This window comes from Eptesicus fuscus, chromosome 5 (genome assembly GCF_027574615.1).
Source record: "Eptesicus fuscus isolate TK198812 chromosome 5, DD_ASM_mEF_20220401, whole genome shotgun sequence".
In the NCBI taxonomy this organism is placed as follows: Eukaryota; Metazoa; Chordata; class Mammalia; order Chiroptera; family Vespertilionidae; genus Eptesicus; species Eptesicus fuscus.
Genome location: NC_072477.1, coordinates 56,159,969 through 56,175,338, shown reverse-complemented (window position 1 = coordinate 56,175,338; position 15,370 = coordinate 56,159,969). Strand labels below are relative to the sequence as shown.

General features: G+C 42.8%; 1 protein-coding gene across 1 annotated transcript in view; it reads right to left on the bottom strand.

The window, feature by feature from the left end:
• The window catches only part of MYO5A (myosin VA), a 195,244-nt gene extending 180,728 nt beyond the window's left edge, over positions 1 to 14,516 (bottom strand). Inside the window, exon 1 of the mRNA XM_028147757.2 lies at positions 14,412 to 14,516. Within this exon, the coding sequence (XP_028003558.1) occupies positions 14,412 to 14,438 (27 nt within the window). The 5' untranslated portion in view covers positions 14,439 to 14,516. The remainder of the gene's footprint in view (positions 1 to 14,411) is intronic.
• Between the last annotated feature and the right edge of the window lie 854 nt (positions 14,517 to 15,370).

Sequence of the window (15,370 nt, the reverse complement as noted above, 5' to 3'; positions counted from 1 at the left end):
GAGGGGGATGCTTATTAGAGATACATTAGCAAAAAACTCCTTTTCAGAGCTTTCAAAATGTCTTATGTCTCAGAGACTATTTCCCACATTACTTCTCTTGATTTAGTAAATGTGTTTTTTCTTGCAAAACTATCTGTGCTATAATCTTCTCCCTTTAGCCTAAACTAACCTTTTCATTTCTAAAGCAACAGTTTCAGAGCAACCATTAAACATGGATGCAGGGGCTTGTCAGATCCCAAGTGGCTTTTATTAGTCAGGTATAGTCTCCTCAACCAACAAGAAAGGCAGGTATATGAACGTGTAGATTGCAATGTAACTCATTCTACCATATGGCTTCAAAATACTAGAGGAGAAAGAGGTCCACTGTCCTCTCAAGTTGGAGCTAACCTACACTGTGATTCACCTGGCCTGTGATTAATAATCTTGATCTATCTACCTCTACAGTCTGGAGAATTCCTTTCTAGTGGGCTGTTGTGACTGATACTCTGAGATTCCAAAACTGTAATTATATTTAAGGATTTATTCCTAACTGTTTTGATATTCCTGTGGTGGTTTTTTTAGTCCTTCTAAGCTTTAACTAGATTAATCTTAATATTGATGATAACCACCAACTTTTTGTACCAATATTGTTATGTAGAAAAATGTGATGTTTTATAATTATAGTCAACTACAACTGATTCATTAACTACAATTGATTTCTTTTTAAAGGGACACACAAAGGATTTTGGTTCTCTTGAGTTTAAGTAAAAACTGTCAAAAGTTTGGAAGTACTTATCATAAGGGAGTGATTGAGTATCATATGACTAATTCATGCAATATAATACTCAGAAGCCATAAGAAAACATATTGTAGGAGAAAATGTGTTGACATGAGAAAATGTTCACAATATACTACCTAGAGAAAAAGATATTGCTACAATATAGTATGCATAAAAAACACCATTTTGCTAGAGAAAAAAACATAGAAAACAGAAAGAAACTAGAAGGATGTACATCAAAATATTAAGAATATTAAGAATATCTGAGGATAATGGATTTCATGCAATTTTTCTTTTGTATTTTTTAATTTTCCAAGGTTCTGCACTAAATATTTATTATTTTATAGTTTTTTAAAAAACTTTTTTAAAGAAAAATAGCTCCCAAAGTAATTTTGCAAGTCATTCCTTATACTATTTCACACCTATCATTAGTAAAGGTAATGGAATATCTTTTACCGTAGAAGTAAAAGTTTTAATAGAAGGGATGCAGTTTTTCCAGTTACTTTTAAAAATAGCAAAAATATTCAGTGGGTCACTACCTTGTGCCAGGTCTTCTCACATATTCTATTAAAAGTGAAACATTAAGAATAGCGAGGGGGGGCATGGTTGACCATTTTAAAAAGACTTACCACCAACACTCAACAAATAGTTCAATTCAACTAATTTTTATTGATCATTTTTTAGGTGAGGGATTCTGGCAAAAGAGAAGTATGGTGAACAAAGTCCAAAGTCAAGCAAAGCTAGAACACAGGCCCAAGCAGCAAGGCTGTTTCAATGTCACAAAGGGGAGTTCCACAGATCACCTGCATCAGAATCCCTTAAGGTGTTGGTTAAAAACGCAGATTCCTGGGGCTCCCAAGCCTATTGGCTCAGAGTCTCTGGAGGCAAGACCAAGGAATCTTCTTCTTCTTCTTCTTTTTTTTTTTTTTTTTTTTTTTATTGATTTCAGAGCGAGGAAGGGAGAGGGAGAGAGAGAGAGAAACACCAATGATGAGAAAGAATCACCAATCAGCTGCCTCCTGTATGCCCCCTACTGGGGATGAAGCCCACAACCCAGGCAAGTACCTTGACTGGGAATCAAATTGTGACCTCCTGGTTCATGGGTGGAAGGAATCTACATTTTAAAAAGCATTCCAGGCCTTGTCAGTGTGGCTCAGTTGGTTGGGCATCGTGCCATGCACCAAAAAATTTGCTCATTCAATTCCCAGTCAGAGCACATGCCCAGGTTGCGGGTTCAATCCCCCATAAGGAGTATGCAGGAGGCAGCTGATTGATATTCTGTTCTCAAATACATGTTTCTCTCTCTCTCCCTCTCCATTCCTCTCTCTAAAACTCAATAAAAATATATTTTTAAATTTAAAAAGTAAAAAGCATTCCAAATTACTACATTCAGTAAGTCTGAGATCAAGCCAAGTGAATAGGGCTAGAAAACAATCACAGTCTTGAATGTCATGATAAGGAATGAGTTAATTCTATAGCAGATAATTAGGGGGAGGGAGAAGGAGAGGGTCAGGGACCAGTCAGGGTTTTGAGCTGGGGAATTGCATCTATGCTTTGGGTAAGTACTCATTACAGCATGGGTTGAAAAAGAGAACTGGAAGCACTAGAGAACTGAGGAAAGCTAACTATAGTGATGCATTAAAACTGACCAAGAGAAGAATAAAGTGGTTCCATCTCTGGTGCCAAAAAGAAGGATGGGAGAAGGAAGCTCATTGAGAGTTACTGATAAATAAATAAGATTATTTGAATGTTGACATGTTAAACTCATGTTAACCCCCCAAAAAATACATACATGAAGAAGAACTTTGGAGGAAAACTTTACAATGGTACTTTAATGTCATTTAATTAATTCATTCATTCATTCAATCATGGACTTATTACTTACTATGTACCAAACCCTGGTCTAGATGTTAGTTCAAAAAACAGATGAGGACCACTGAATTATACACTTTAAATGAATGTATGGTATGTGAATTATAGCTCAATATAGTTCTTATTAAAACAAAACAAATGATATATGTCCACTGTCAAATGATATATGTCCTTAAGGGATTCAGAAAAGCACTGAGGAGACAGACAACTACAATGCAATGTGGTGTCAGGACAGAGGTAAACAGTGCTCTATATGAACACACAGACGGAACATCTTACCCAGACTGGGGTCTGGAAAACCTCATTCACAAACAGAATAGAGAAAGCCAGGCAAGGAGAATGCTGCAAAGCAGGGAGAAGGCAACCTGGCGAGCTCCTGACCTTAAAAAAAAAACCTGCATGCCAAGAGGGAAACACAAGAGACCAGGCAGGCCCAGGGTGAAGGCAGGGTGAAGGAGGAGCCCTGCGCATTACAGCCTCACTATTCAAGGTGTGGTCCTCAATCCGTCAGCACTGACATCACCTGGGAGTTGCTAGAAATGCAGTCTTGGCCCCCATCACAGACCTACATCAGAATCTCCATTTTAACAAGATTCCTAGGTTATGCAAATGGACACCAAAGTTTGGGAAAGCACTACACAAACAAAAATTTTTAAATATATTTTTATTGATTTCAGAGAGGAAGGGAGAGGGAGAGAGAGATAGAAATATTAATGAGGAGAGAGAAGCATTGGGTGCCTCCTGTGCACCTCCTACTGGAGATAGAGCCCGCAAACCGGCATGTGCCCTGACTGGGAATCGAACCCAGGACCCTTTGGTCCATGGGACAACACTCAATCCATTGAGCCACCACAGTCAGGCCAAACAAATTTATTCTCAAGGCAAAATCCTATGGGGGAATCACTGAGGATTTTCAAGCCAGACAGTGAATGGCAAGTTCAGATATTTATGTTACATAAAGAAGATCACTCTGGTAGCAGAACAAAAAACAGATTATAGGAGGTAAGACTAAAAATTGCTTAGGAAGCTGTTTCGGGATCCAGGAAAGAAATGTTAAGGGCCCAAGTGGAGTAAGAATTGTACCAGGAAATGGTAACTAATTATTTGGGTTGAGGGAATAAATAAGATGATTTCTAAGATTTTAGCTTGTGTGAATGGATGAAAGTTGATGCATTTCACCAGACAAGAAATACAAACAACAGTAATTGTAGTGGCTAATACTTCTTAATCGGTACCAGGCTTTAAGTGCTTTACATGAACATAACAACCCTATGAAGTAGGTGCTATAATTATCCCATCCAACAGATGAAACTGACATAGAGGTTAAGTAGAGTAGAGGATGGAGAAGATGACAAGTTCAATTTTGAATATATTAGATTTGAGGAACTTGAAATGATGTTCGTAAGACAGTAGTTTGTAGGGATGTAGGTTTGTAGGGAGAGCAAGCAGGTTAGAAACAGAGATGTGGAAGTCATCAGCACAGGGCTGGTATTTGACTCTTCAGGAGAGGATCACAGTGGGAAGGAGTGTGAGGTCAAAGACAGCGCCTAGCAACACCAATATGTAAGGGTCAATAGGAGGTAGGTGAGCTTATGAAGACAAAGCAGCCAGAGAGGAAGGAGAATGGGAGCTATAACCCCAATAGCAATAATAATAACAGCTAATATTTATAAGTGCTTACTACATATTGGTCACTATTCTAAGCATTTTCATATAATTAAATAATATAATCATCATTAAAATACATGCTGTTGGTATTATAATCACCATTAAAAAATTAGGAAATTGAGGCACGGAGAGGTTAAGTAGTTTGGTCAAAGTTACACAGCAAGTGAGTAGTAAATTCAGGATTCAAACCAGAATTCAAACTGAGTGTAGATAGAGCCCTGTCCCTGACTGCTCTGATGCACTGCCTCTCTTTCAGGCACTGGGAAACAGTGGCACCAAAAAAGGGAATAGTTGTAACAAAGCTGTCAGACTAGTGTCTGGTCCACAGGAAGCCATTATCCTATCTAATAAAGAGGGAATGTGCTATTTGACCATCACACCCTCACAAAGATGGCGGCGCCCACAGTCAATAAGGAGGGAATATGCTAATTGACTGCCACGCCCTCAAAGATGGCAGCGATGGCAGCGCCCAGTCCCCTCAGCCCCGCCGGGGCAGCAGGCTTGCGGCACAGCTGGGCCCGCTCCCAGGCGGGTCCCACCACTCCACGCGCCTGCCTCTAGAGTCCCCCAGTCCCCTCAGTCCCCCAGCTGCCCAGGGCCGGCCTGAGGCACAGGCAAGCCTCGGATGGCAGCTGCCCAGCCGCCCAGGGCCGCCCAAGGCTCAGGTAACCAGGGCTGGCTGAGGCTGGCGCTGCTGGCAGTGGCAGCAGCAGAGGTGTGATGGGGGCGTTGCCTTCCCCTGATCGCCGGGTCACCTCCTGCCCCTGAGGGCTCCCGGACTGTGAGAGGGGACAGGCTGGGCTGAGGGCCCCCCCTCCAGTGCATGAAATTTCATGCACCGAGCCTCTAGTTATTTGATAATGATACTGCCATGTAGTCATGCATTTATGCAAGTTCAGTTTTTAGAAGAAAACAAATGACAACTAAATAAAGTAAAAATCAAGGAAGAAAAGCAAAGAAACTCCCAAGGATGCCAAGACTTCAAATCAGTTTGCTGTGTCTTAATATCTAAGGATCCACACAATCAACCTCTCACATTTGTGGCTACCAGGCCTGAAGGAGGGCTGCTGTACACAGCAACATACTGCAGATGTCACAAATCCCAAAACACCTCTGAGCGCTATGAAGATTCCATTCCAGGGTGCTATCTTTAGCACAGAGTGTATTTTGATCCATTCTAGTTGTTTTTAAAGCAATTACTGATGCTGAAGGTCTCTCAGGTTCTTGACTGCCCACTGAAAGCATCATGACCATTCCAAACAAATGGTAATTTGTTCTAATTAGGAGGACATGTGGTGTACAATATAGTATTTTCAGGTACTTTTTAAGTTAAAATTACATTGTTTAGACTCTCGAGCAGTGGCTTCATGTTTTTTTCTAACTCAATTATTTGTTATTCCCAAGAGGTTAAATTTTGAAATAAATTGATATATTTTTACAGTAAGAGATTTTCTCAAAACAGAATAAAGGTCCTGGATGGCAGAAAGCATCTCACAGAAATGGACATCTGGTCAGCCTAGCCCTGAAGCAATGTACATAAAAAGTGCTATTTTTAAAATGAAATAAATCTGAATACCCTATCCTGCATAAATATAAATGCCAACTCTAGCCAAGAAGACTCAGAGTCTAAAATTGACTAAAACTGACTAATTCAAGCAAAGATTTATGTACAAAGATGCTCATCATAGTACATTTCTTAGAGTAGTGAAAATGCCCAGCAGTAAATAAATTATGGTATACTAGTAGCCAAATGATAGAATATCATGCAGCCATTAAAAAACATTCTCAATGATATAAAAATTCTCATAATACATGTTAAGTTTAAAAATTATAAAAATTACCATTATGAATATAGATAAAAGACTTAATGCCCTAGCTGGTTTTGCTTAGTGGATAAAGCATTGGCCTGGGGACTGAACCTTCCGGGTTCAATTCCGGTCAAGGGCACATGCTTGGGTTGCGGGCCCCCGTTGGGGCATGCAGGAGGCAGCCAGTTGATGTTTCTTATCAATGTTTTCTATTTCTCTCTCCCTCTCCCTTCCTCTCTCTCTAAAATCAATAAAAACATATTTAAAATAAAGAAGTAGATGACAGGGTGGAAGGTAAGAGAGCAGAAAAAGATACCAAAGATGAATTCAAGTGACAATTCAGACAGACCAAAAGGGAAAATAAGGAATTTTGCAATTTATCTTTAGGTGAAAATGGGGGAAGAGAATAATGTATGCAAGTAAGGTGTGAAGAAAATACGGGAAATAAAATGCTGAGGAAATAGGCAGAGAAAGAGATTAGAAGGAAAGGCAATATAGGGTTCACAGTCCTCTAATTAAGACTGGTGCCAAATAATGTTCAAATCTTCAATGTCTGATATGGTTTTAATAACACTTGCTTGTATGATTCTCCATGCCTTTTTTTTTTAAATCAAAATGATTCTCTAAGGGAAAGATATCCAATAGCCTCTTGTGTATGCAATATTCTCCCAATCTTCGATCAAAGAGCAGTAAAGGAGGGACAGAATTCAATCACTTTGTCATTTTTGGTGATTTATTCACAGTGGACATCAACTAGGAGTAGTTGTCTGGTCTACCAGCACTATTCCTTCTGATGGGAATAGCTCTCAGCCACCCCACCAAGTCTGAGTGGTACTATCAATCTTGATGCCCTGTGCACACCCTGGCATCTAGGGTAAGCATGACATGACCACTCATGATATTCCTCCCCACAGCCTACACAGCACAGTGAAAGGAGAGGGCACATGACCCCAAGCAATTCATCTTTCAGGCTGTCTTCCTCCAGGTCCAGAGCTATAAGATCATGTGATCTACAGTCACCACTGACCATCATTTTCACCCCAAAAAGAGCTGTCCTGAGGATGAAACCAAGGTCAGACAGCACAATCTGACATGAGAGCCAGTGACAGAGAGCCTCAGAGACCACATCTGAGCCTTAAATTCAGCCATGTCTACACTTTCATAAAATCCTTTTTGGCTTTGAGTTGGGTTTCCATTATTTCCAACTAAAATAGTTCAGGCTGGTAAACTATTCAACAATGTCAAAGAGAGGTTAGGTAAGTCGGTTTGTCAGAACTATCATCTATGAATTATTCAGAACCTTCTCTTTATGTACTACATCTTAACTGATATCATAACTTGAGGCAATAAATTTCATAAATATAAATTTAATGTTTGAGGTAGAAATTCATTTTAAATTACACATATTTATTTATTTCAAGATTTAACAACTATCCCTACTGAACTGAAATTTGATGTTAAAAACTTCTACCATTCTTGGTGTTAAATACTTCACTATTTTGCAAGCTCACATTCATCTTTCTAAACCAAAGAGTTCTACCCTTTCAATTTGTCTAGCCACTTCACTAGCCAGATTCATTTTATTTCTCCTATTCTGAAAATCCTCTAGTTTCAGCATGTATTTATCAAAAAGTAGAAACCCCAATCACACACACAGGATTCACAGCCAGGACAATGCATGATTTTGTATGAGTGACCAAGGACAAATAGAACTTGTCTTTTTTGTATCTGGTCCCCCTCCAGGCTAGCATTTTGCTCATGTTTTTGGGCCACAGCAGCACCGCAGGCAAAAGGAGGTAGATAGATGGTCCCTGTGAACACTCAAGGGTGGATAAACACATTTCTCCCTTGATTTCAATCAAGTCCTAGAAACATAATTACATCATCCCTAAATTCTACAATTGGCAGCAAGCCTCTGCTTTACAAGATGTTTAATGCTAATGCTTCTGGGTAAGGAGACTCCCAACTGAAGAGGGATTAGCAGAGAAATTCAGAATTTGGGAGGCAGAAGAGAAGCCAGGGATAAGTTTCTGCACAGTTCAGAAATCTGTATCAGCACAAACCCAGACTGACAGCACAGCCAAGGCAGAGGGGGGAAGAGCACTATTAAAGGGCAAAATTGACAAGAGGGCATTTAGTCCACTAAGGCCCTAAGGACACAAGGCATCAAGTGCAGACACCATTATGAAAGGTAAAGGGCTAAGTGTGTGAAGGAAAGATTAAATCAACCACCCAAACCACTTCCCATCTACTCCCACCTCCCACTTCAATGACACTCCACAGGAGTGAGTTCCAAGGTCAGGCCTCTGTATTCAGTGTCTTTATGGGTTGGGCTAAGGTGGAACCATAATATATATTTTTGAAAACAAACAACTCCTCTGCCCTGGTGGGCACATGCAATTCCAGTAAACTCTCTAAATAAGCTGGAGAAAAGAAGAAACTAAGCACAAAGGAATTTCTGAGGGTGATAAAAATGTCCTATATCTTGTTTGTGGTGGTGGTTACTTGACAAAATATGTTTGTCAAAATTCATTGAAGTGTACACTTTAAGTCAGTGAATTTTATTACATGTAAGTTATATCTCAGTGAAGTTGATTACAAAGAGAGGCAGGCACTGGAGGAAAATGGGGGACAAATGCCCCAGGCAAACAAATGGAAAAAGTCTAGGAAGACCACTGTGGACAGAGGACATGCCCATCAAGATGGAGTGGGAGGAGTGGAGTCGCCCACAATATTTGACCGAGGGCCAGACTTTATTCCATTGATCAGCTGAGAGTTTACACTTCCAATAATACCTTATATTTCATTAGGAACTGTCGAAAATGGAGACAAATAAATCCAAGTCTATCTTCCATGGGCCACATGCCCCTAGATTCTCCCGATGGAGGTAAAACCAATCATAAAATGAAAAACAGAGAAGCTAAATTACCTTTTAAGAGAAGATGTAAAGTAAGGGGGTTCATTTCTCCACTCCCACACTCTCCTATAAAAATGTTGAGCCACTCCCCAACCCTTTGGAGAGTGTAGTTAAATCCCTGAAGCCCCATTCATAGATCTTCCTTCACTGTTCCCCTACTTTGAAAAGCTAAAAGCATCACGGAGATTTAAACCATTTATGTGACAGTAGCAACTCAATAAATGAGAACCTCTTTGTAACCTTTTAGCCACTGGACAATACATCGAACTTTCACACACTTCAAGAGACAGTAACGTTTCGAGAGAAAATCATGAGTGTTCTGCTTTGCTCCAGCAGTCTAAAGAAATACTTAAGTAACTTAAAAGTTCTGTAGTCGGCAAAAATTCATGATGCAATGGAAATGAACTTCCAGTTTCCAAAGCTAGAGCTACTTGAATTAATTTACATTATTTCCTCTCCTTCCCATTCTATGTCTAGCCCATCACAGAGAGCTGTCTCTCAGATGTGTCCCCTTCTTTCCTAACCTTCTGTGCCTCAGTCTACCAGACCTTCATCACTCAGTCTGTTTCCTGCAACAGTTGTCTTGGTCTCCCTGGGTCTCAGCTCTCATTATTACTCGTAAAACATGCCTGAAAATGTGCTTACTTGTCTAACTACTTTATACCCTGCTTCATTCCTACAAGTGGACTAATCATCCTAAACCCTTATTTGCAGTCTATCCCTCTTCTATGTATTCTTTCATTCATCCAATAAATACTTAACTAGCACCTACTATGTGTCAGACATTGAGCCAGGCTCTACAGGAGGTGAACAAAACTCTGATCAGCATCTCAGGGGGCTTGCATTAGCGTGGAAGTGGCAGACATACACACAAATAACTAGAATAAGATGGAAATGTGTACAGGTCATTAAAAAGAGAACTGGCCCAGCTGATGTGGTTCAGTGGTGGAGTGTCACCCCATGAACCAGGAGATCAGAGTTAGATTCCCGGTCAGGGCACATGCACAGGATGCGGGCTCAATACCCAGTAGGGAGTGTGCAGGAAGCAGCCGATCGATGATCCTCTCATCATTGATGTTTCTCTCTCTCTCTTCCTCTCTCTTCCTATCTGAAATCAATAAAAACATATTTAAAACAAAACAACAACAAAAACAGAAATGTCAGCTGGATGTCAAGTGAAATTAGAATTGGTAAAGAAGCTGTATAATGTAAAAAGACAAGGGAAAAGCTGTGGGGTTTCTAACCTGAAGGACTAGAACTGCAGTGCAATTAACAGGCCTAGGGACATCAGGAGGAAATATGGATGGAAGGGGCGTGACAGAAGACTTGAAATTATCAGAGATAAGGTTGCTGTTTTGCTTTAAGATTTTGGAAGCTGTCGGAGAAATGTAATTTTGACACCAAAATATTAGAATTCCCAGGATTGATAGTAAAGGAACAATGGCATAGAATATAAAATTGAAACTATCCCAGAAAAAATCTTGACCATGTAGCTTCAGTAGATATGAGGGAATATGGTGGGAAAGAAAGGCTACAAGTATACAATCGACTGGCTTAAACAGCTGTTTCATCTAGAAAAGTTTACATGGCTCCAGATCGGGGGCTTTAAATCCTTTTTGCACTGTTACAAAACTCAGCATGGGGACTCCTAATGAAACAGCTTCAGGTAATCTTGGCCATTTCACAGTATCTATGGTGCTATCCATGGTGTCTCGGAACCTCAAGTAAAGAGGACTAGCATTTTATTGCTGCTAGTAATCCGTCTAGGTCTCATTAATAATCCTTGCTCCACATACACTGAATCCTTTGAAGTTGCTAAAAGCATCTATGGGTAATGTTATGATTCAGATATCCACTGGCAAGTCAAGACTAGCAAATATTTTCAAAATCAGAGGTAATGATATATCATAGCCACCTTCGATTCTTCTGGGAACAAGCCAGATAGAGCTAAAAACAAATCAACACACAACTCTATGAACATTCTAAAAACAACTGAATTGGCGAATGGTATAGTATGTGAATTATATCTCAATAAATCTGTTATTTTAAAAGCAATAAACATGTTTTTTTGTTGTTAATCCTCACCTGAGGATAATTCTCCATTGATTTTTAGAGAGAGTGGAAGGGACTGGGAGAGACAGAGAAAAACATTGATGTGAGAGAGACACATCCATCAGTTGCCTCCCGCAGGTGCCCCAACCAGGGCCAGGGATTAAGCCTGCAACGGAGATATGTGCCCTTGACTGGAATCAAACCTGGGACCCTTCAGTCCACATGCCAAAGCTCTATCCACTGAGCCAAACTGGCTAGGGCCAACAAACATGTTTTAAACAAAACGTTAGTTTTCAGAAATGTTATATCCTAGGAACCTAACTGTTGCCCTTAAAATGTTTATACTGCAGGGAAATTTACAACATAGAGGCCCTACTAAATTGCTGTGACCAAACCATTATCATTAGCTAAAAAGAATAAACTGAATGGTCTCATGCCTTTCACCGTAATAAGAGCTGATCTGAATCACACAACAAAATCTGCCTTTATGCTCTAAATGGCATTTTTAAAATAAAGCTATATTTATTAATACATGTGAAAAACAATATAACTATTTAGATTACCCACTTTACTTACTGACTGATTTTAAGAGAGAGGAAGAAAGGGAGAGAGGGAGGGAGAGAAACATGGATTTGCTGTTTCAATTACATATGCATTCATTGGTTGAATTCTTGTATGTAACCTGATCAGGGATGGAACCTGCAACCTTAGTGTTATCAGGATGATGCTCTAACCAACTGAGCTACCGAGCCAGGGCTAGCTGAATGACATTTTTAAAGGGGCACTTTTCAGATTTAACCACTATGTTGAATACCACAATGATGGCATGTCACTAATATATCTTTCCTAGTTATCTTCCCCAGAACTTCCTTTCCTATAATCCTCTGCAAGGGAAAAATCCTTGTGTTTATCCATTGATACTATTTCTAATGACTGTCCTCTTCCTCTAATAATCACTACTCAAGCTTTCATCTCTAGAATCATTCTAACATTTCCCATATCCTAACCTATTCCCTAACTTCTACTAATACCATAACAGCTGTCTGCTTGCTGTTGAGTTACAGCAGGTTATTTATGCCTTTGGAGGTTCAAATTTGGTCAGGAATATAAAAAGCAGACTGTGAGCCCTTTGAGGAAAAGGGCTGTGTCCTATTCATTGTCAGAACCTCTCAACATTAAACAGGATATCTGGCACCTAGGAGGTGCTCAATAAATATTTTTGCCCACCATTAAGCTAAAGTCCATTCACACAAAGAATTAATCAACAATAGCCAACTGGCCAGATTATTCTTGTGCATAAGTATATTAGAAGAAGGTGGCTTAAGCTCAACTTGTCTTTTTTTAGAATATATATTTTATTGATTTGAGAGAGGGGGGAGAGAGAGAGAGAGAGAGAGAGAGAGAGAAATGTGAGATCCCACACGCATTCCAACCCGCACAACCTTTAGGTTCACCGGACGACGCTCAACCAACTGAGCGGCACCGGCCAGGGCTCAACTTCAGTCTTGAGCTCTAAATCAGTCTGTCTTTATAATGACTAGAAGGTAATTTGAAAAAAGATTGAGATGAAGCTACAATTGAAAAAAATCACAGTACCTCTCTTCAACCCTGATTATCTTGGTGGAAAAAAGCAAATCAAAATCCAAGAGCAATTTATTATGCAGTTAATCTCTAGTTAACCCACCTACAATTAGGCAGTTCAAGGATGGACTCCTCTCCACAGTGAAGGAATGTTTACAGATCTTTATCTCTTCATGTGAAAATGACTCAGATATTTGATATTTCTTAGTAGCAGCCTCATACATTTATTATAAGAATTAACTGAGTTAAATCTGTAAAGCACTTAGAACAGTACTGGGCACAGTAGGCACTGTTTGTTAATAAAGAAACTTTGAATCAGTTTCCAATTGTATTCATTTATATATTAGAGATCTACAATGCCTAAAGCAATTACCAGGTTTAGAGAGAAGTTCCAACTGTGCAATCTCTAAACCAGGCTGGAAAGAAAGAGGTCCCAGAGAATGTTTCATGAAAACTCCTCATTTCATGGTTGAAGAAATTAATCGAACACCTTGGACTTATAGAGAAATTCACGGGCTACAAAAAGCTTTCCTGTGTATTATTAAGCTTAATCCTCAGGACAGCCTTGTAAGCGATGCAGGGCAGGTATAATTAACTCCATTTACTGAAGAGGTTAAGGACTTGCCCAAGGTCACAGAGTAAGTGACAAGGCCTGGGGCTAGGATCCAGTTCTCTTGAGGTTGGGTCCAGACCTCTTTTCTCTCTATAACATGCTGCAACATGGGCCCTGGGCTTACTTGGGCCACATTTGGACACAATGATCCCAGGATCTTAAATGGAGATTCTGCTGCAAATGCAAACTTGAAAAGTGAGGGCAATTCTGTTCGTTGTAATTAGAGGTAATTAATAGCTGGCAAAATACCTACCTACACATGAGTTACAGTATAAAATGCCTTGACTCCACATACTCACTGCCCAAGACAATTTTTTCAGAAGAGTTTTCAAAGGGGCAGTTTTCCAAAACATGCCATTTAGAGATTTCCAGATCCAGAGAATACTGGTGTCAGTGTTACAAAGAAAAGGATGCCACTTCCCTTAAATTATACCCAGAAGAAAAGGCTCGCCCCAGCGGAGGGTGAAGACATGGAGCCTAACAAGGCTCTAAGGGATTGCATGCAGGTTGCAAACTCCCCGCAACAAATGAGTAAGGACCATCCCAAGCACTGAATGAGCTGGCGCCGATCCGGCTGCACCTTCCAGGGGCTCACCGCCCCAGGGCAGCGACCTGAACCCCGGCGACGAGGGTGACTATGGGCTGGCGACAGTTTGCAGGATCCCAAACAACCTCACGGAAAGCCTGGCTGGCAGTCGAAGTGGCACCGCATACCAACGCCAGACGTTATTTTAAGCGCGCGTTCCCACGGGAGGGACCATCTGACAAGCATCTCCCACCAGCCGGGCTTTTTTCCTGAAGCGAACGGAGGAGGGCTGGGCAATCCGGACCCGGGCCCGCCCTACTGAATCCACCCCGGCCTCCTTTCCAGAAACACGCTCCGCTCCAGCCCAACAAGCGTGGCACGGGCCAGAGGTACCCCGAGGCCGGCCTCCCCCCGCCGCCTTCACCATCACCACCGCCCGAAAGAGGAAGGCGCCTCCGCGGGCGCAGGCGGCAGGGCGGGGGAGGAGGGGGGGGAGGAGGGTTGGAAATGCTCGGAAAAGGGGTGGTGCCGGCCGGCGGCCCTCGCGCCCCCGACACCCCCTCCCCCCGCCTGACAGCCGGCGGCGGGGGCCCCTCCCCACCCCGCGGGCCCCCTACCTTTGTGTAGAGCTGGGACGCGGCCATGGCGCCCGCGGCACCGACGCCCCCCGCCAGTGCGGAGGCCGCACCTCGCCTGCCGGCCGCCCGCGCCGACTAGGAAGCGCCCAGGCTGCCGCGCGGGGAGCAGGGCAGGGCCGGGCGGGGCCGGGCGGGGCCGGGCGGGCGGGGCGCCTCAGGCGCGGGCGGCTCGCGGGAGCCTCGCCATCACTCCCGGGCGCGCCGCGAGCAGCCGCGAGCGCCCCGCGTGCCCGGGGTCCTCGGAGTGGCCGCCGCAGCCCGCTCGCCGGCCGGTGATGCTGCCGCCGCCGCCGCCCTGTGCATTGTGGGAACGGGAGGAGGCTGCGCTCGAGCGCGGCTACCGCGGTCGCCCCGGGCTCTCGCGGGCTCACGTCGCCTCCCGCCGGCTGCGGGCTCCGAGCATCACTGTCCGGCCACCCCGCGCAGCCCCAGGTCACCCGCCCGCACCCCGGACGCCCCCTACCCCAAGCGAACCCTGAACCGTGCAGAATAAGCCAGCCCTGAAAGGGGCGGCGGTAGCTGGTGTCACTGAGGGTGTCCAGGTAAAAGACTGCCTCTCCTGTCCTAACAAGCATTTCTAGCTAAAGGATTCGGGGGGCGGGGGGTTCCTGGGAACGCCATAGGATAACCTAGAATTCCAGAAGAGCCTTGTTGGCAGCAGAGGGAGTGAGGGAGTGAGCGAGGACGAAGAATCTGAGATAAAGGATCACCAAGGTCACCCGAACACCTTGCTATCTGCAGCTGGGTCATGTAATGATGCCAAAGCGTAGCGGCCTGTTTTAAGCTACAGAAACTTAAGTGAGCCTTGAAACAAGATGCCCCCAGGGGGCGGCCCAGGAGCCTACCTGTTCCTAGGCCCATGTGTTTGTAGAGGTGCCCTGTCTCCAGCCTCTTCCTCGTTCTGTTCCCGGTGTATCCGCACCATATACAGTATAATC